Genomic DNA, 22,328 nt, shown 5'->3' with positions numbered 1-22,328 from the left:
GAGAGAGAGGCTATTAGGTAGAGAGTAAGCACCATGTCACTTGACACTGTTCCTTTATATCCACATGATGGTAGACTGCTCTCTTTGATAATGAAGAGGCATACAATATATTTGTTTTACCTTAGTAAACTGACTTTGGCTATCTATCAAAAGACTTTTAATGTTCAAGTCTTATAAAAGTTTATATGTTTAGACTTTAGTTTTGCCACTGTACACCAAACATAGAGAAATACAAGTAAGTGAGATCAAACTCCTGGCTCACTTGAAGAAATAACAGTGCTATATGTAACTGGCTTTGTTTCTCAGGTCACCTCGTGGGACACACAGTCCCTAAGGAGCAAAAGTGTGAACTGGTACTGATGTATTATTATTAAGTGTCAATTAACAGGCCACTGACAATTCAGTTCCCAAGGAAAACAAATTATCTTTTAAGCCTATGTATTTTACACACAAATTTGCAACCTGAAAACTTCATCTGAGGACAATAAATGCCAACTACTTTTTCATTCTTGATTTCAGGGTCAAAGTGCTAAATTTACAGATATATTTAAAAGTAATTTTAAACCAGCTTTCATACCATACACCATAAGTAAATACCAAAACCTGATAATACTAACAATGGAGAAAAGGAAAGCTGAATTAAAAAGTCATTCCTTTTCCACAGCTTATTTCTAGACAAAATACACAACAGGATGTGATGTTGCACTATTTCAATAATTATTCACTTAGGAAGGGGAACAAAATAGTTTAGTGACATAAAATCTTTCTCTCATTTGCCAACCCCACCTTTATACTTTGTTATTGCCTTCTAATATTTTCCTTTCCCAAGGGGATTCAACATTAAGAAAATAGCCTCACTGCCCTCCAATCTAGAATTAACTTACCTTTTATTTTTTACATACAAAACACTTGGGTTTCCCAGAGTCATCTTTTAAAGGAGTTTAGATTCTATAGCTCTGGCAGGAAAAACATAGGTAAGTGGTTTAACCACAACCATAGTTAGACTTTTCTCCAGGTGTTTACTATACACCATATAAACTAACTGCTAACGTAGCCTATTCTGAGGTAATACGTTATGTGACATCTTAAGACAAAATAAATTTTGAATTTCTGCCCTCTACTCTACAACATCATCTCTTTTTTAAGCCTCTTAACTAAATTAGATGCTGGAATCAAACCAGCTAAATAACAACAACAAAAAAAAAAGAAGAAATGTAGACATCTATACCAAAATACTTACCTTGCTCCTGTCATAGGACCTCTTCCATCCTTGTCATATCCCCCACGCCCTCTACCTCCTCCCTGTGACCCGCCATATCCTCTATTATCTTCTCCATACCTACTCACATCACGACGGTCATCTACAAAAAGGAAATAATACATACATACATAAATAACATTGTCATTTCTTTTTTTTTTTTTTTTTTTTAGATTTTATTTATTTTTTCCCCCCAAAGCCCCAGTAGATAGTTGTATGTCACAGCTGCACATCCTTCTAGTTGCTGTATGTGGGACTCGGCCTCAGGATGGACGGAGAAGTGGTGCCTCGGTGCGCGCCCGGGATCCGAACCCGGGCCACCAGCATCGGAGCACGCGCACTTAACCACCAAGCCACGGGGCCGGCCCACATTGTCATTTCTGACAAAAGCTTCCCATAACATAATCTTAAATGGCTCTTTAGGTCACCTGTGTCCTTTGGAAAATGGCACATGTGCACAGAAATCAAGTCATCATAAAACCATCTGGAATTAAATGTGTTTAACAATTATATCTGTGTCAAATTCCATTCTGCTAAAGTCACATAGCAAAATGGTGATATGGAATAGACTGACTCAAAATACAACATTATGTACAGAACCCTAACAAATTAGATGAAAAGCATAACCCTAATCTAGAAGTTATTATTTTCTTTCCCTCAAAAACATTTAAATGTAAATCAAGCATGGACAAAGAATAATTGGATTTTCAAACTAAGAGATACTCAGTGAATATATTCACTGAGGAAGATATTCAGTAAAAGAGCTTCCACTTTTACTCATTCATTTATTCATTCATTCAATTACTCAACAAATACTTATTAAGCACTTACTATGAACCAAGCCCTATACTAGGTAATGCAGGTAGAAAAATGAATAAGACAAGACCTTTGCCCTTGAAACATTCATTTTCATGGCATGGAGAGATTCTGAAATATCAGTGGTATATACAAAGTGCTATAGGAAAACAAGAGGAAAGAAGGACTGGTCCTTTTTAGATGAGGTTAGAGAAGGCTAATATAAGATCATAATTTGCACAAATCAAGTATACCACTACTACCAAATGAACTAGTAGCAGCAGCATTGTCAAACAGAGTTGATTTGAGACAACAAAGGAAATTCATTTAAACAGCCATTGAAAAGTCACATAACTATCTGGCAGTCTCTAAGAAGTTTAGAAATAGAAATCTAATAAACTAGTTTTGATGGCCATGAGAGAAAACATATGTTCAAGGTTACTCCAAATTTTTACAAACAGTTGAACTCCTATGTAGGTCTTTTAATAGAAAACTTAATATACAAATAATTCTATTAGGAGAAAAAAAAAATGAGAGAGGTCAATCTATCTTACCTTGTGTGTGGTGGCTGTAATTTTCCCTTTGTGAATGGTAGGACTGCTGGTTTTGATTATAGGAATCATGCTGCTGATCATAATTTGACTGCTCATCATATGAGCCTTGATGTTGATCATAGCCTGACTGCTGGTCATACGAACCTTGTTGACCATAGTCTGACTGGTCATATGAAGGCGCTCTCCCACCTTGGCTAAACAGAAATTAAGAACTTGAGAGATTTTACAAAAGGATTATGTTTACTGCAGCAAGTTGACTGAGACTGATATAAGAGGCCTGAGCAGCCAGACCTCAATCATATTTACTACTACTTTCTGCTGGGAATCATTTAGCTGTTTTATTTACAAAATCTCCTTATCACCAATGGAATGACCTTCAAACAACTATTTCACTATCATTGAAGAGATGCCACATTATGAGAAAACCCACACACACCTTTGAAAACTGTAGTGAAGCAAAAAATCACTATGGTTTTTACCATCTCCTTAAATTCAAAAAAATTTAAGTGTCACAAAGTATAGTAACATGTCTGATTCTTTTAACAAACATGCCACCACCAGTGCTGAGTCCTTTTAATAGTTACACTGAAAGGCTCTATATCACTTAACGTTATCTCATATTTTGGGGACTATTTTCTTATAATTATCTTTAGAACCTACAGTCTATTCTTCTAGACACCTTCAATGATAGCAAATTTTAGAAAACAGTAATAGATCATTCACATTTTTAGTGTGCTAAGAGAAAGGAACTTGCTTTGTGATGCCATTTTTTATCAGAAAAGAAGTCTGACAAACCAGATATGAGACTGCTTTCTTATTATCTCTGGCAATTCAAAAAGAAAATTCTAAGTATGTTCTGAGCAATGTGACTATTAATTACCTGCTCTCATGATGGGAATGTTGAAAGGAACACTTAATTGGATTTGAGTTCTAATGTTTACTTTAAAAAAAGGAACGAAAAAGGTCTCATAAGTTAAGAGTCACATCTTATTCTTCATTAGATGATCAGAATAATCTAATAAAGATCAGTATGTTCCCCAACTCCCTACTCAAAGCACATAACAGTCAAAACTCTAGCATTTCACTTTAAAATGGTTATCAGACCAGATGTAACATTTCTCTTTGGTCTACATTTATACATCACACTTCCAAAAATGCATCCTTACTAAAGGATTCTCCTTAAACTAACCAACAAGGCTCAGAGTCATTCTTTCTAATGTAACATGCTTTCTGGATATTATTCCCTATATTTGTACTCCACTTTCTACTTTTCAGATCACTCTCATATCTATAAGACTGATAATTTGACCTCACAAATCTTTCCCCAATGTTTTTATTTAATTGAATTTCACTTAGAATAATTCTCTTCACCGCAGATAGAAAATACTAGTGACCTCAATTTCTGCCTCATTTTTTAGCTGTGTAACTTGACAAGCTATATAATCTTAACAACTTCTCTTTACCTCTAATAACATGGGGATAAGTACCGACACTATCTCACAGTGGTGTCTAAGGATCAATTAAATTAAGGAATGCAAAAGCATTTCACAAAATGTAAAGCACAATAAAAAAAGTTGGTACTATTAAAATTACTAAGTACAGACTCCTCAAATCTAAAAATTAAAAAAACTATAAAACCTGTAAACTTGCTGATAAACATTCACCTACCTATATTAACAAATAAAACATATTTTAGGGTATCTGAAATATGTGGATAGGTTTTCGTACTTTTTTCTTTAATATTTTTCTCTCTGAAAATGGTCAAAAAATAAAATGGAAATAAAAAGTAAGCACTGAGAAGTCTCCTTTTATAGGTAGGTTTTTATTTAATTTCAGGTATAAAACAGAGATCAAAATTCTTCTTTTTAACATTTAAATCATGAGGATTCATTTACGGCTAAATGATAATTTAACAAATAACACATCATAAAAATCAAATGACAATGCAGACAATTTCAACACTCTTCATAACACAAAAATGTGAAATTCATACTCCATTAAAACTTTTCTGAAAAAAGCGTTTAAAGCTAGGAGTTTCTTGGTGAAACCTGTTTAATATACAAAGTGTTACTTCCACTCCCCAACACAACCTCAGTACTTTTACTGTTTCCTTACCCTCCTGATGATTCCGTGCTTTGCTGTCCCTGGTTATTGTAAGATTGCTGACCATATGAGCTCTGCTTTTGATTCTCATAACCACCGTAGGACTGTGAATAACCTAAAGATTGGATGGATATACCATTTAGTAAAGGTTCTGATTTTTTAATTTCTAAAATAGCAAATTTAACAAATCAGCCCAACCTGATTGGCTTTGTCCATAATTGGAGTAGCCGCCATAGTTCTGTCCATATGAAGAATCAGTAGTTTGCCCGTAGCCAGAATAGCTCTGAAATTTAGGTAAATACAAGTTCCATCACCTACTTCAGACAAAAATAACTATTTATGAAGACTGCAAGTTATATTTTAACCTACTTGTGGTGGTTGTCCATAACCTTGGCTGCCTTGATTTCCATAGGAAGAATAACTGTAAAAGAAAAATGCATGACTTGAAAGAAACGTGCTAGAATTTAAAAAGCTTAAAGAATCCTATCATCATTTTCAACTTTCAACTCAAATACAAGCTTCTTTTCTGAGCAATTGTCAATCTGCCTGTCTCTTAAGAGTCTAAATTGAAAGGTGATGACCAAATGATGTTGAAGACATAAATGAAGTCACTCCCAGACCTCCTGAATGCCAAATAAACACCAAGAGTTTTGCTTTGACAATATCCCACAAATAAACAAAACTTTACCAGAGCTAGAAAATCCCAAGAGAATTATGTTTAGGAAGGGTGGAGGGAGAAGTGGAGGAGAGGAAATGACTACATGGCAGCAAGACCCATAATAAATATCTGAAGCAGAAAGATGACTTTCTAAGTTAGCACTTGAATCAATTTAGCTATGTTTTGACAGACTAATTTCTTCCTACCATTCGCCTTAGATCTGCCTTTAACTTCCTAGTAAAGGCACAGTGTGGCACTAAACGTCCAATTTTAGCGCCTCAGTAATTAGAAGCATGTACATCTTCAAGGTACTATCACAGAATGAAATTACATTGTATCCCCAGTGTCGTAGCACAGCCTGGCATATAGTTGAATGAAGCAATAAATGTAGCTTCCTTAGATTTGAATTTTCCTTAATTTTATAGCATATAAGCTCTAACAAGTCAGAAACAAACTTTCTGAATATATGCCAAAGAAAAATAAAACACTTGCAAAAACATCTTTTTATTATTTTAGAGCTATTAAGTGCTAACAGAATTTCTTAACTTTCTAAAATATATCTCATTGAATAAACATTTGCTGGCTGCCTACTATGAGGGTAGCACTACCCTATAAAAATTAAAAAGTCAAGGCGCCAGCCCGGTGGCGCAAGCGGTTAAATGCACGTGCTCTGCTGTGGCGGCCCGGGGTTCGCCAGTTCAGATCCCGGGCGCACACCGACGCACTGCTTGGCAAGCCATGCTGTGGCAGCATCCCATATAAAGTGGAGGAAGATGGGCATGGATGTTAGCCCAAGGCCACTCTTCCTCAGCAAAAAAAAAAAAAAAAAAAAAAGAGGAGGATTGGCAGATGTTAGCACAGGGCTGATCTCCTCACATAAAAAAAAAATTAAAAAAATCAAATCAGTTTTGTTTTCATGAAGCTTAAAACTTGATGACAGAAGATATCTGAGACGCTATTCTGAATATCTCACCCTGAGCTGCAAAACATTTATAGTCTAAGTTGAAGGCTATATTTCTGGTAAGCACGAGAACTCTACTGCATGTATACATTCACACAAAAACAGACTTTTCTTTTTATTCTGAGTATGGTAAGGAGTTTTTAAAAAATGCTAAACATTTCTATTACAGTGTTTCAAGAAAATCTGCTCCGAGGAAAACATATTAGCATATTATATACAATCAAAACATGAAATGCATTTTCTAAGAACCTGTTATAGTTCATCGCTTAAATCTTTTTAATAATTGTTTCTTTCCAAAATTTTCCCAAAGAAAACGATCTTTATAATACCTATGAGATTTGTTTTAATCACTAGGGGGCATCTATATTTACTAATTCAAACACTCTTTTAAAAAAAAGTAAGTAATGTTTTATAGTACCTATGTACATAGGCCAACTCTCTTTCCACTTGACAAGCTAATATCTAACTCTGTTAAGACATCCAGATACCAAATCTCAAGAGGAAAGCCTGACTAAATTCATCATTTTTTCTCAGTTCTACTCTTTCACGGTATTATTGAAATGTATGTATACTTTACCTTTGCTGCTCACCCCCAGACTGACCGTAACTTCCAGAATCTAAAACACATAAAAAGAGTTTTAAATCTTATTTAAAATTGTGCTTCCCTCAAAGGCTGACTTTAGCTCTTAAAGATGAAATGTGTAAGAAAATGTCATAAAAACTACAAAAAGAAAAACTAGAAGTTAAAAATACCATGCAAGGAGAAACCTGTACAAATAGTATTTGCTATTTACAGTAACTACATCTTTGAAAACAACTACTCTACAAATGTGTCCTGATGGGTCACAAGAACCAAGTGAACAAACGTGAAACAGTCAGTGAAAAATCCATCCTTTTAACAAAAACTCAAAAGCTCAAGCTGTATTATCTTTATATACAAAAAGACATCTGTTCAAACTAATCAGGACCAAAAAGGGGGAAGACACGTACTCTAACAATGTTAAGTCCCCAGGATTACACTTACTTGCGTATCCTCGCCAGCCCAACATATACACCATTCCCTTGTACTGGACTGCTTTGGCTGTCAGCAGCAATAACAATATCTCTGAAGACTTGGTAAAAGCAGCTAAGTTAGTTGTTTAACCCCAACTTTACCAAGCTTTCAGGGACTTGGCCAATTGGTATACCAACTCAGCAATATCTACTTTTAGCTTTCTTTTTGGCAATAAAAATACCAATGCAGGCATGAACTGAGTGATATACGTCAAAAAAAAGAAAAAATTGTTGAACTACCAGCTTTTTCTCAATAATTCAAAATGTCAGTTACATCAAACACTTTTGAAGAGGCTCTATCCTTTAGGCTTCTACTCAAATTAATAACCTAAGTTTATTAGTGATGAATAAGAGAAATTTTATGAGAAAGACTCTTTCAAGTGCAAAAAATGACTCTGAGAGTCTCAAATTGCTGACCATTAGGCCCAACCTCATCCAACATGAAACAAAACCATTTGTCATCAAACAGTTCTAAAAATCCACCAAAAATCACATCAGTGACATTTTCATTCAATTCATAAAAAGCAATAATATGAAAACATTGCCATTGGCTGTATAAGTGGGTGACATCAAATTTGTCACTCTTCTGCAGTGGAGACTTCCAATCAGACTGAACAAGACCTTAATTCTAAGAATAGTGAATGAAATCCTGACATAAACTACTTCTATGAGTGTAAAGGACATCAGGTTATCTGAGAAAAGAAAAAATTGTGCATCATTGCCATGCTCGTGATAATAAAATGACTACAGATTTACAGGTAACCACCAAATATGAAAAGCATAAAGATTCTAATTGGACCATAAAGAGATTAAATGCATCTATCAAATGGTGAAGGAAATTAGCTTCAACCAAAAGAGAAACTGAAAAGGATTATGGCAGGGCAGGGTGCGGGGGTGGGTGAGGGATGTGTGAGTAAAACTTAAGGTACCCTGGAGAAGCGTACCCTGGAGAAACATGAAGCTTTAGGTTAATTATATTCCAAGGCATAGACATGGGTTCTCCCAGGGACAGAGCGGTGTCCGAGATCTCAGCGTATTTCCCTTTGACTCAGGCAAAATTATACAACTACACAGTACATAGGTCATGTGACCCTGGCTCAAATCTACTAAGTAGTAGAGTCCTTAAATGTAAACCAGTCACTTCAGCCCTCTGAAATTGTAAATCTCAGGCTGGCCCCGTGGCTTAGCGGCTAAGTGCGCGCTTTCCGCTGCTGGCGGCCCGGGGTTCGCATCCCGGGTGCGCACCAACGCACCGCTTCTCCGGCCATGCTGAGGCCGCGTCCCACATACAGCAACTAGAAGGATGTGCAACTACGACATACAACTACCTACTGGGGCTTTGAGGGGAAAAATAAACAAATAAATAAAATTGAAATTGTAAATCTGACATCTTTAGCTGGCTGACTTTTGAACTCCAGAAGATATAGAAATAAGCATATTGACTAAGTCTGGTCCTTAGTATAAACAGTTAAGTGAGAAAGTGCAGATGTCTTATATTCATCAGAGAAAATCAGTTTATAAACGTTATTTATGGCATTTCAAACTGCTCATTATGAGTACTTGACACTTGAGCCTTGTCTGGACCCATGAATTATTTACAAGTGCTTTTATTTCCAAGCGTATAGGACTTTGATTCTCTTTGTGCTTCTGTCTTCTATTCCATTGAGGCAAGACAAGGTATTTTATGTATTATTCTTGGTAATTGTTAGGTTTTACTGTTCTTTGCTTTTCCCCTTGGTAAACACTTTTACTTGCATAAATGTCCCCACGTGCTTGAAAAGAATTGTGTATTTTCTAAATGTTCAACAAATTATATAAGTTTATAAGATGATGCTTGTTAGTTGTATCATTCATATTCTTACTGAAGTTTGGTCTGCCTGATCTATTAATTACACAGAGAAGTATGTTTTAAAATCTCCGACTATAGAGCTGTCAACTTCTTATCATTGTTATTTTTGCTTCCTATATTTTAAAGCTATACTGTTAGGCACATAAAAGTAGATTTATATCTTCCTGGTAAATTTCCTTTTAACATTACATGAAGATTATCATTTAAAATGTCCTAACTTCATTTTGACTGGTAACAATTAAACAATCTTCCTTTTGCTTGGTGTTTGCCCAGTTAATCTTTTTCTATCTCTATACTTTCAGCATTTCTTATTTTTATGTTTTAGGTATATCATTTCTGAGCAGCATTTATCTAGATCATTTTTTCCCAATGTGAAAATCTTTGTCTTTCAACTGGTGTTTTCGTACTTTTACTATAGTTAACTTTTTATTTATTCTTACCGACCAATATTGGATTTTCTTCTTACGAGGGTTTTTTTCCTCCATTTAACTCCTTTCCTGCCTTCTATTGGATTTTCTTTACTCTTTTCTCCTCTCTGCTTTATAAGTTGTACATTCAATTTCTGTTAATAAGTTACCTTTTATAATTTAATGATTGTTCAGTTTTTAACATGCATTCTTGACAAAGTTCAAAATGATCTTCTACCTGCAGTGGAGTATAAGAACCTTAATATTACAACACCAATCACAGCCTTCACCTATTATTTTGCTTCCTTTTTTTTTTTTTTTTAGGAAGATTAGCCCTGAGCTAACATCCATTGCCAACTCTCCTCTTTTTGCTGAGGAAGATTGGCCCGGGGCTAACATTTGTGCCCATCTTCCTCTACTTTGTATGTGACGCTGCCACAGCATCGCTTGACACATGGTGCATCAGTCCGTGCCTGGGATCCCAAGCCGCAAACCCCGGGCTGCCAAAGCAGAGCGCAGGAACTCAACCGCTACGCCATTGGCCTGGCCCTGCTTCCACTTTTTAAATCTCTACATGTAATCATTTTATCTTCAATGTTCCATACAGTCAATATGTGCTTTTTATTTACTATGTTTGCTTCCTCGACATTGTTTTTTGCATCCTACTCCTCCCTTCTGGATTTAATTTCTTTTATTAGTTCTCTCAGCAAAGGCCTGAAAGTGGTATTCTTAGTCATTTTACTTGGATAGAAAACTCCAGATCAACAGATATTTTTCCTCTAAATTCTAAGAATCATTTCATTATTTTCCAGCTCCTTAAAACTTTTAAATCTATCTTAACCATTTCCCCTTTTCCTCTGGTAGGTATACTGGTATGTCATTATCTGCAGTTTCACATCAATGTATCTAGAATAGGAAGTGATTTTTACATCTCAAGTTAGAAACTGTTTCTTGATTCAAAAACATTCATCAATTTTGGAAATTTTTCAACTATCTATTGATTCTTCCCTATTTTCTCCTTCTCGAACTCATATTAAACGTATGACAGGGCTTCTCAATCTATTTCCCATGTTTCTTAATCTTCCGTTTTTCATCTCTTTATCCTTCTGAATTGAATTCTAGGTAATTATATCACATCTATCTACCACTTCACTAATTATTTCTTCTGCTAGGTCTATCTGCAACTCAACTTATCCACTTTTCCCACTTCTAGAATCCATACTTAACTCTTTTTCAAATCTACATGGCCTTTTTTTAATAACATATTGGTCTTAGGGCTGATTCCTTCTTTTAGGTTTTTAATCATTTTAAACATGTAACATTCACTTTCAGACTATTGGGGTTCTAATCCCGTTTATCACTAACTCTCATTTTGGTGAATTGTTCCTAGAGTTCTGCAATTGTTTACCGTGAACTCATCTTTTGCAAGGCTTGTTTTTTCTATAAGATTCCTTTTGACCTAGGCTGTGAAATTTCCTCCGGAAAATGTTTTTCATTTGTTTCTACAAGGAACCCCAAGGTTATTACCAGCCCAGAATGAACTTTTATTAATTTCTTGGCTTAAGGTTTCCTGGACCCCATAACTAGCCTAAGTGTACACTTAAATTGTATGAAGCATAGGTCTCAGGTTACAAATTCTCAGTAAAGACTTTTTTTTTCCACTCAGAGCCCCGGCTTCCTTGTCATCTCTTATGCTGTTACAAAGGTTTTTTTCTAGTTCATTCTTTCACTGAAGATACAGTCCTTCAAACATCCAGGTTTTATATAAGGGTCTCAGTTCCCATTACCTGGCTCTAAAGGTCTCAGGCTTCATCCCCTGTCCTTAGTTACTTGGGCAATAAAACCCAAGTCTCTAAATGATGAGACCTACACCCTCCTCTCCAGAGCAACCGCCAAGTTAGCCCTATGCCTATCATGCTGGCTTCTACTTCATTTCTGGTAGCTGGGGCTTGCCCCTTCTTTTTTGTAAGTTCTTGCATTTTTAGGTGTTTGTAGACAGAGGATTTTCAAGTTACCTTGGTCTGCCATATTGCCAAACGAGAAGTATCTTGACTTTGTAATTTTTATATGTGTAACTGATATTAGATTTGATTTTAACTTGAAAGGCGTCAGATAATTCACATTTGTAAACAGTATTTCAATGTTTGAGAGTCTGACTTACAATATTTACAATTTTTATTGAGTACATACGCACTTATATTTTATTAGGTTTATAAGTCTACCCTGTCAGGCATCCGGAGTGGTTAAGCCAATTTGATAGATTACATTTATAAGTGTAGTTTGGACTCTTTAAAGGACTTAACTAAACTTAATGCCATTAGTTGTTTAGGGGGAGTTTACTCTGTTAAATTTATTAACTTAAACATTCACCAAAGAACAAATCAAAAGCATTATTCTTACTTTTATACAAAGTCAAAAGTATTATTTTTATACACATTACAAAATGTATAAATAGTATATAACAACACTAAGTAGAACTTAAAGATTCTAGCTTTAATTGACTTAATTTAGAAACAAGCAATTATTAAATAGTTCTTTCCACACATGAATGTCAATCTTGATATTTAAAAAAATTTCAAATTACAAAGTGACAAATATCTAGTGTCTTGGCAATCTGAAGATCAGTACTAATACGTAAACCAGCTCACACTACTATGACACACTGAAAATCCAGGATTTTACAAACAGTAAACCTCTAAAATTTAATTTTCCATAAAAGCTATCCAGTCCTATAAATAAGTCATTGTTTTATACCAATAATTGTTAAAAAAATCAAGACAGGCCAATAGTTTTTAATGAGCACCGTATCCATTGAAACTTGGTAAATTTCTCCGCGAGGGGAGGAGAATCTTTATGGATGGGTTACACACCTTCCTGAGAATGGACTTCTGGGGAGCTTTACCAGACCTTCATTTCAAATTATGTACCTGGTAAAAGACGTACCAATGTCTACTTTGGACTAAGAAATTATTTCTTGTTTGAGCAAGAATCAAATAGAAATTGAAAGAAGAGATAAATTCTGTGCAGTTAACGGCCTCTTAGATCAGGTAGATGCCTTTTCCCCTAAAAGGTCAATATTCTGGCTTCTTAACATCAACGTTACTCTAAAGAACGTTTATCATTCTCCAGTCCAACCATTCTCGCTAATTTGTTCTCTTCTCGGCCTGTTGCTTCCTTTTTGCCACACATTCCCATCCTTCTGCAAGACTGGATTACTGGGAGGTTTTGCTTGTTTAAATACCAACAGGTTCTCCCTTACAGAAACGTAAACGGCTCTGCCAGCAGTCATTTTCCTCCCAACCATATGGCTTCAGGGAAATGCTCTGCTGTTCCACCTGAAAAGCGATATAACTGTCATGACGGTTTCTGGCAAGTAGACAGCGGGGTCTCTGCGGCCTGTGATGTACCCAACAATAGAAGACCTTGTGTGGTCATCTAGGACTGTTACACCAAGTGGAAGACTGCCCTTCCTCGGGTCTGCATGTTTTACAGTAAATGCCACATGTACCTACAGCAGCCTATCAATAACAGCAGAGGCTCACTTTCAGCTCCTGCAGGAGAAAACTGGAGAGGGGAGAGCGACAGAGGAGGGTGAAGAGGAGGCTCAATTATATGCACACACCCCCACGCGAATCCGGGTAGTTCCGGCAGAGGGAATGACGGTAAGCAGGATTTCGTGAGACAACGTCCTTAGAAATGGCTCCCAGAGCGTCAAGGCCCCCACCTGATGAATGGGTGAGTCAGGAAGGCCCAGCTCCACTTCACGGATGGGGAAACTGAGGCACGAGGCGGCGAGACGGCTGGCCCGAGGCCTCGCTGAAAGATCTGAGGCGGAGCGGAGAACCAGAAGCACCGATTCTCTCAGGCTGATGCTCTAATCACGGGCTCCCCCCGCCCCTGTGATGGCGTAGACGGCCTCCGCCCCCCGACTCACAACCCCTCCCCCGGGAGCGGCCCGTCTCCTCTGGTTCCACCGGCAGGGCAAAAGACGGGGGGCCGGGGCGCTCCCGCCGGGATTGCAGACGGAGAGCGTTGGGAGCGTGCGTCCCTCCAGTCCAACATGGCGGCGGCCGCGGCCGCCCCCCCACCCCGCGCCTCCCTCAGGGCCGCAGGCTCTCCCTCGGGGCCCTCCGGTGGGCGGGAAGACGGCCCAACCCCGCCAGGCCCCTTCTCGCCGCTGCCGCTGCTCGCTGAGGGAGTCACCTACCCGACATGACTAACGGCGGCGGCGCGGAGCCCCAAAGCCCGCCGAGAACAAGGAATACGAGAGCCAGGCGGCGCGGCGGCCGGAGCTGTACTGAGGGAAGCGCGGCGGGCTGAGCCGGACTGCGGGGCCGCCGCAGCCAATCAGAGCTCAGTGGGCGGTACCATGGCGCCAAGGCGCGAGGGGTGGTTCTGTACGAGTCCCAGCCTCCGAACCCTAAGGACTTCAGAATCGCTCTCTGTTCTCCCCTCCGCGAGCCGTACCATTATTGAGAGGGAATTGAGAGGAGAAGGTACCAATGCCGTCATCAGGGTGGGGGAGGAAGCTGAACCTACTCGCTGCGTCCTAATTACAGTCCTATTTCTTATTTTATTGGGTCTGATGGAATTCGAGGTTAGGAAGCAAAAGATGAGAGGCCTTATAAACTCAGACTATTTGGTTAGAAATGGCCTTTCTTCCCCCAAAATTTCTAATGGTATGCCCTAGTTCGCTCCGCTTTGGCTGCAGACTGTTTGAGCCACCTGGGGGCGTTCGGAGTCGACGAGCTTGGGGACTGAAAGTCGGGACCAGCGCCCGCACCTGAACGCCTCCCGGTTTGTTACAACTACCTTGTCAAGTAAACAAATAGACTACCAGGTGATACCGAAGCAAACGTGTGCGTTAAAAAGGAACACACACAAACCAGACCCTGAGGATGTGGCGGGTGGGGGTCAAGGTTTAGTTTTCAGTGCTGTAATAATAGCTAACTCTAATTGTCAGGCACCTTGCATCATCTCATTTAATTCACACAACAGACTGATGAAATACTATCCCCACATTACGGAGGAGAAGGCAGAATTCACTTGCCCTAGGTCGCACAGCTAGTAAATGGCCAACTTGGAATTCGAATGCTGGTAACCAGACGCCACTGCGTGTGGGTTTAACCATTGTGCTGTACTGCCTAGAAGGGGCTCGAGCTCTAGAGTATGATATAAGGCTGTGAAAGCTCAGAGAGCACACAAGGACATTTCCCCTGCGATATAACAGCTGAGCCAAACCATAGGCGATGAGCAGAAGTTGACTAAGCAAACAAATGGGGAAAAGTGCTTTCAGACTAGTTGTATAGCAGAGAATTCACCATGTTTGGAGTGTACCCGCGAGGGTAGCATGGTAGGAGATGAGGCCAGAAAAGTAGGAGTCTAAAGAGTTGAAACCTTGTAATGTACATTCGAGTTTCTCTTGAAGGCAATGGGAACCCCTCGCCAGAAGATTTTAAAAGAGGATCAGATTTGCATTTTGGGGCTGCAGTATGAAGAATGTGTGGAGATGAGAGGTGCCTAAAGGCAGGGAGACCAATTAGGTGGCCAATGCAATAATTCTGGTGAGAGAACATGGTGGTCTGGACTTAGGTTGTAGCTGTGGAGGTGGAGGTAAGCAAAGAGATCCCTGAAATTCTTAGGTGGTAGACTGGGAAAGACCTGGTGACCAGTTTGGGTGGGAGAGGCTAGTGGAGAGCCAGAAGTCTGGGGTGAAATCTGGATTTCCCACTTGGACAAGTGGGCAGGTGGTGGTATCATTCACTACGATAGGGAACAGGAGGAGGATCAGGTTGGGGTGGAGGTGGGGCAGTAACTTCAGAATTCAAGGCTTCAGGTCAGAAGAAAGGCATGAGGTCATCTTTCTTGGTTATATCAGCAGTAATTGTGCCTTCAACTCTGGATATAGAGCGTCACAGAGCCCTCTAGATAGGTCGAAACAAGCAAATAAAAATTCTTTCATGACTAAAAACAATTTAGCCATTCAGCATATATATTGAGGAAGACAACCCAGAGAAGGAGATGGGCATGTGCAACAGCAGGAGGGAACTGGGTTATTGGAGGAAGGGGAGACTTCTAGGTTGTTCTTCTTTTTTTAATTTTTTTAGGATTGGGAGTTTTTTTAAAAAAGATGGAAATACAGAAAGTGTTGCTCATCACTCCTTAGTTTGTGTCCCCATTCATTCATTCATGCATGCATTCTTCACTCAACTGCCATTTCCTGAGGTCTACTAGGTGTCAGGTCCTGGAAGGCCCTGGAAATAGAGAAATAGGAAGCACGGCCCCTGCCCTCCAGGAACTGCAGTCTCACAAAAGGGACAGTACAAACCTGTGATTCCAATCAACTACTGAATGTGCTAGAATTGGAGGATGTAGAGGGTGCTCTGAAAACACAGGAAAAGCACCTAGCCTACATGAAGGGTGGAGGGGGTATTAAGGAAGGCTTCCTGGAGGAGATGCCTCCTAAACTGAGCTTTGAAGAAAGAATAGGAATAGCCAAGGGGTGTGTATCAGGAACAGCATGCTCCAGGCAGAAAGGGCAGTTTTTGCAAAGACTAGGAGAAAGCAAGTTTCTAGGAATTGCAAGTGGTTTGGTCTGGCCGGTCTGTGGAGCTGCAGGGGTGGGGAGTGGTGATAAATAGAATGAAAGAAGTAGGCAGAAGCCACATCTCGAGGAGCCTTGTGTGCCTTGTGGAGAAGTTTGGATATTAAATTAAAAACAATGGGGAACTTCTGATGAATCTAATCAAAGGAGTGACATTTAGTTTTCTATATCCATTATCTCTTTCAATATTCTGGGCAGCCCTGTGAAAATAGGTATTCTATTATCCACATTTTGTAAATGAGAACAATGAAGCTCCGGGAGGTGAAATTCTTTACCAAGTTCACACAGCCAATTAGCGACAGAAGCAGAGCCCACACCCGGGCCTTTGGACCAAGCCCGGTATTTTTTTCACAGTGTCCGTGGTCTCCCACACCTGAAACAGAGAACTCCTCCCAGGTCTACACTGCTCTGGGGCTTCTTCCCATGGGTGCTTCTTTACCACAAACTGACTCACAGATTGACTCCTGTGCCCTCCTGCCTTCTAGGCTTTTGCCTGAGGATGATTATCTGCAACAAACTTTAATCTTCACCCAGTGACTCTTCATGCTACAAGATCCTGCTCCTTCTATGTCCACTATCCTGATCTCACTCTGCATATTTAGGGAAGACAGCAGGTAGATTTTACACATCAGCTTCAGCAGAATGTATCTGGGAAGGTCTTGGTACTGGGCCTCTTCGGCCCTGATCCATTCCTCGGGTCCTCACTTGGGGAGCTGTCCCCTGCAGGCTGTATTTCAGTATCAGAGATTCCCTCGGGCGGTAGCTTCCAGCTAGAATTGGCCAGCAGGCGGGCGTCTTCATGGGAAATTAGACGGTAGAAGAAAGGGAGGAGCCAGGATTATTTCTCCCCTCCCTCTCTGCTCCAGGGGGTGTCTCAGGCTGCAGGTGTCTTCTCCAGAGCTCCAGTTTCCATGGGTGACCCTGGCTCCTGGGCTCCAGAAACCCCACTCCTCCCGTCATCCCTCCAGCCTATGCCTGATAGAGTCTTCTTGCTATTGATAACTTCTGAGTTGCCTCCATCCCCTGTTTGGCTTCCCAACCCTGTGACCACTGGCGTGTGGCCTTGTAGGACCCTGTAAGGGCTGTGAATTTACTTAGAGTGAGAAGGGAAGTCAGTAGAGGGAGCCATTTGAGCAGAGGCCCCATGTGATCTAACCTGTTTTACCAGGATTACGCTGGCTGCTGTCTTGAGAATAGACTGTAGGGGGCAGGAGAGGAAGCAGAGAGAGGTTATTGCTCCCACAGAAGAAAAACCAGACCACAATGATCTTTTGCCTCTTTTGAAATCCAGTGGGACTCACAGTTGTACCACATAATTCAAGGCTTGCCTACGTGATTAGAGGCCGATTTGTTTTCTAGTTGGGTTGCACAGTTCGTCTCTGAACCTCCAGTACCTCACACAGAGCCCTAAACAGCAGGCACTGAAAAAAAAGAAAAAAAAAAAAAGGAAGGGAAAAATTAATGAATTAATAAATAAACGTGGGGGAAATGGCACGGTCATTGGCATTGTCTTTCTGACTTGTCTGTAAACTTCTCAAGTTCACAGACCTTATCCAGGACTTTCCAGTGTCTCCCCTGGGGCACAGAGCAAGTGCTTGGTGAGTGTTTGTTGGAAGAATAACAGCCTGCTCTGTGCCAGGTGCCGCAGATAGTAGTAGCCATCATCATCACCCTCCTACCCAGCATCCCCACGGAGGTGTCCCTGGAGCCCTTCTCCTCCAGCCTTCCTAGAGAGCAAGTCTCCCACGAAGATTACCCTGAGGCTCCGCTGCGGCAGAGGAGGCTCCCTGTAAATGACCAGCTACTCCGTCCTCGAGACAGTGACAGGCACTTCCTGTTTGGGGTGGAAAGGAACCAGACACTTTCCTGTTAGCAGGTCTTTTAAGCAAAGCAGCAGATGCTGAGTAGGTCCTGGCCCGGCCTTTCAGGCCAGCTGCCTGGCGGTTAGACAGCCTTTATGTGGAAGGGAAGTGGGGCACAGAGCCAGATTGGTCAGGCTTTTATTGTGCTCCTTGCAAGTCCCCTGGGTCCTGGTGTGAGTAAAAAACAAACTAGAAGAGGCTGACGCCCTGCAAATCGTGATGAGGGTTCCTGGAGATGGGGCTGCTCTGAGCCAGAGACCATTGTCTGGCGAGGAGGCACTCATGTGATTGTCCTGGGGCAGGCTTGTGTATATTGTGTGGATGTTAGCATGCTCAAGTGTGAACCTGTGCAAAGAATACATACGTGTACACTTGTGTCTGTGCACCCAATATCCAGCACTTGATAGGATTTAACAGTTACTAATTGTGTAGCTTGCTCCCCATAGCAAATCGGAGTAGGAGAAAAGGCAGGAATTATTTTTTTCCCATTTTAAAATGGCAGAAACTCAGAGAGGTTCGTTGATTTGCAAGGGTCAACAGGGTGTGAAAAAGTCAAGATTCAAACCCAGGTCTGTCTCACTCCAAGTTTCTTGCTTTTTCCAGTCCCCTATGAGCATGTGCACGTGTGTCCGTACAGGCAGGTAGATAGGTAGGTATACTTGTGAATATGACCCAGACTGATGAGACCACATGCACATGTGCTGGAGAGAGGAAATTTCTCTTCCAGAGGCAGAGGCAGTTGCTGGAAAGTCAGGGCTTCTAGAATTGAATTGCAGCTAAAAATGCACAGGTCAATAACAAATCCAAATTATCACAGCTAAAGTCCTGACAACTCTGAGGAAAGCCTCCTCTTCAGCTCTCCCAAGCTAATCTCATATCCTCATTATTCCTCTTATTACCCCTATTATTGTGGTTTTTGGAGGTTGATCATTCCATTAGTGCCTTTTTCCAGAGCCCAGAATTCCTTCTGATAAAATCTATTTTGTGTTCTGCACACTTCCTGGGGAGGAGGAGGGGCAAGGACAAAGCTGATTGTTCCTCACATTATGAAGAGAGAAACTGAGGCCCAGGGACCTTGTCCAGGTCCACACATCCTGCCTGATTCGAGGGGTCCTGGAGAGGAAGACAACTCACTGGCCAGCTGTTGCCTTCTGTCAGAGATGATGGAATGGCCCAGGACAGCTGCCAGCTGGGCAGGCAACATGTCTAGGCCCTGGCATGAGTTCCACAGAAGTCCTGTCCACTCTGGGAGGGCTGCGAGGAACCGTGGATCTGAGCGGAGTCCCAGTGCAAGGAGAGGGAGGGAGGGAGGGAGGGGAAGCAGCTCTCTTTGAAGAGAAGGTATGGAGAGAACTGCCTGCCTAGCTGGATCAGGAACCTGCTCAGCCAAGATAGGGAGGGAGGGAAGGAGAGAGCCAGACCCTTGGAAAACCTAGAGCTATTTTCCTCTTGAACATTGGTATCTAGTATTTAGTGATTCAGTTGGTCTAGAATAGAGCTCAGGAATCTGAATTTTTAACAAATGCTGATCCAAGAATCACATTTTATAAATTTGACTTGAGGCGAGATAATACGGTGTTTAAGGGCCCAAGATCTGGAATTATACTATCCAGGTTTGAACTTTGTCCCCATTACTAGATTTGTGACCTTGGACAAGTGATATAATCTCTCAGCCTCGGTTTCCTCATCTTTAAAATAAAGATGCTAATAATAGGAGCTTTCTCAAAAGGAAGCTGCAAAGATTCAATGACATGATTTATGTAAAGCACATAGCACATATATAGCACATGTTAATTTCTGAATAAGTATTAACCATTATTATTTGTTCCAACTCCTCATTCCCATCCCCACCCCCACTCCCACCAGAGGAAGAAATACTGGTATTGGATTAATATAGGGACTAGTCACCAAAGTATTGTTGTGGATGTGGGTGATCTTTAGACCGTGCTTTGAGAATCCCTGCTCCAAAGCCTTCTGATACCATTGCTATGAATTGAGCTTCTTTGCAATAAACTACCTTGCCTTTCTCATCTTACTTGCCTCCTTGGTCCCCGTCTCACCTCATAGCTGCCCTCCTTCTCCACCCCATCCAAAGTGATTTGGCTCAGGATGTGTCCTGGAAAGTAAAAAAATACAGCATGTCAGTTGTGAAGCTGTGTAGAATCCACCCCTGGATTCCTGAAGAAGATCACGGAATTTGGTGCTCTGGGATTTATGAGTAAGCTTTAGAGGCAAAAGCGAAGTGAAGCCCCCTGCTCCCCAAGTTCTAACCGTGGAAACATGCTGTCTTCCTGGGAAATAGAGACATCCTGTGCAAAGGCATAGTTGAAGCCCAGGGCGGGTGTGTGGGCAAAGGAAGCTCTGTTCTGCATAAATTCTTGCAGGCACTTCCTGGATGGCATCTCTAAGTGACCTCAAGCAGGGTGAAGTGGAGAGAGGTGAGAATGGGATGAAATGATCTAACCAAGGACACAAAAGGAAAGCAGAGGAAGTCAACTTTCAAACACAGCAGTGGTGTAGTTTTGCAGGTCCAGGGATCAGGGTTAGCCTGGGATGCAGAAAAAGGCAGGGTCAGCATTTTGAGAGGCCGAGCCTGTCTTCTCCCAGTCACTCAGCCCTCCAAAGAACCACTGCTTCCTGCCTTTCCCTCTCCTCCCAGTGCAACTGAAATGAAAAACCCCTAGGATGTGCCAGAGGAAGGGATAGAGAGATTCTGCCAGGAGAAAGAATTGGCAAACCTGGGTTTGACTCTGGCTTGGCCCACAGAGTCCTTACCAACTGATGCTCCTCAGAGCTCCCTGCGCCAAAGCACAGCTGTATCTGGCCTATCAAAATCCACCTATTCGTCAAGGGCACCATATACCACGTCATACCTGGAACCTTCTGACATTCCCCACATACACACACACTCGAGGGTTGCCAGATAAAATAGAGGATGTCTAGCTAAACTTGAATTTCAGATTAACAATGAATAATTTTTTATATAAGTGTGTCTCAAATATTGCATTGGTACATAACTTATTCTAAAAATTATTCGTCATTAATCTGATATTCAAGTTTAACTGGGCATCCTGTATTTTTATTTGCTCAACCTAGCAACCCTACTTCCCTCCCCTTCAGAATCTCCTTTCCCCCAGGCTCACCGCAGGACTTTGCCTGAATCTGTAGCCGTGTCAGTCTGTTCTGTCTTAGCTGAAGACCTTCGTTGTAGTTGGCCCCACTAGACAGAAAGCTCTATTAGGGTAAGGTCCAGGCCTTGCCCACCATCTTTGGCGCTCCGTTGCAAGCAGAGACGCTCCTTACAGATGTGCACAAGGGCACCGGAGGAGAGAGGGCATGGGTGGGCAAAGAACTCCATCCTCAACCCTATGCCCCCCGCGGAGCCCTGGCACGGCAATGTGTCTGAGCCATTCAAGGACGCCTTTTTCTCATTGGTCTGCTCAGAGGAGCGCCTCTTTTTAATGGGTTCGTCCAGGATGAGTGCCCCCTTTTCATTGGTTGGTTGGGAAGAGGTGGGGCCTGTTTCCAATTAGTCCGTCCACAGGAATGCCTGTTTCTAGGAGGTTTACTCAAGGAGGCGCCTATTTAGAATTCCTCCATATGAGTGGCGCCTTTTTCTAAACACCACAAAAACATTGTGTGCTACTGAGGCCCTAAGCCTCAGGATAAGAACACTGCATTACATTTGCTTAGCACTTTATAGATGTCAAATTACTTTTACACATATCAACTCATCTGAGCCAGACCACAACCCCCAGAGGTGGGTATCACTGCGCCTTTTGCATTTTACAGATAGCGAATTGAGGCTAAAAGACAGAGAGCAACTTGCTGGCGGTTACTAAGACAGATAACCAAGACAGTTGACGAGTCTAGCTAAGGCTTTCACTTAAATCGTCTCACTCCACCCTTACTACAACTGGGTGGGATAAATAAAGCCAGGCCCTTTGCACTCGTTTTTTCTTTTAATCTTCATGCAACTCTGGGAACTAAACATCATTTGCTCTCATTTTATTGATGAAGAAACTGACGCTTGAAATAGTTAAATCCTCCAAAGATCACAGAGCTGCAGCCTACCATTTATTAAACGCGTATTGCATGATGCCAGGCACGGTGATCACTTACTTACAGGCATTATTCTCTCATTAAATGCTCCCTACAATCACATGAGAGAGAGAGAAATAGGTTCAGAGAGGGTGAGTGACTTGCGCAAGACCACACAGCCAG

At 41.2% G+C, this 22,328-nt stretch overlaps 1 protein-coding gene across 1 annotated transcript in view; it reads right to left on the bottom strand.

Moving 5' to 3' along the window:
• Positions 1-13,955, bottom strand: part of TAF15 (TATA-box binding protein associated factor 15) — a 28,550-nt gene extending 14,595 nt beyond the window's left edge. The window contains exons 1-7 of the mRNA XM_004434851.3: positions 13,846-13,955; positions 6,907-6,946; positions 5,080-5,131; positions 4,909-4,993; positions 4,723-4,825; positions 2,608-2,801; positions 1,241-1,361 (exon numbers count right to left, since the gene is read on the bottom strand). Of these exons, the coding sequence (XP_004434908.1) occupies positions 1,241-1,361; positions 2,608-2,801; positions 4,723-4,825; positions 4,909-4,993; positions 5,080-5,131; positions 6,907-6,946; positions 13,846-13,852 (602 nt within the window). The 5' untranslated portion in view covers positions 13,853-13,955. The remainder of the gene's footprint in view (positions 1-1,240; positions 1,362-2,607; positions 2,802-4,722; positions 4,826-4,908; positions 4,994-5,079; positions 5,132-6,906; positions 6,947-13,845) is intronic.
• Positions 13,956-22,328: the final 8,373 nt, after the last annotated feature.

The sequence above is a fragment of the Ceratotherium simum genome, chromosome 16, assembly GCF_057802395.1.
Source record: "Ceratotherium simum simum isolate JZ-2026a chromosome 16, ASM5780239v1, whole genome shotgun sequence".
Classification (NCBI taxonomy): Eukaryota; Metazoa; Chordata; class Mammalia; order Perissodactyla; family Rhinocerotidae; genus Ceratotherium; species Ceratotherium simum.
This window is presented reverse-complemented; position numbering and strand designations above follow the sequence as displayed.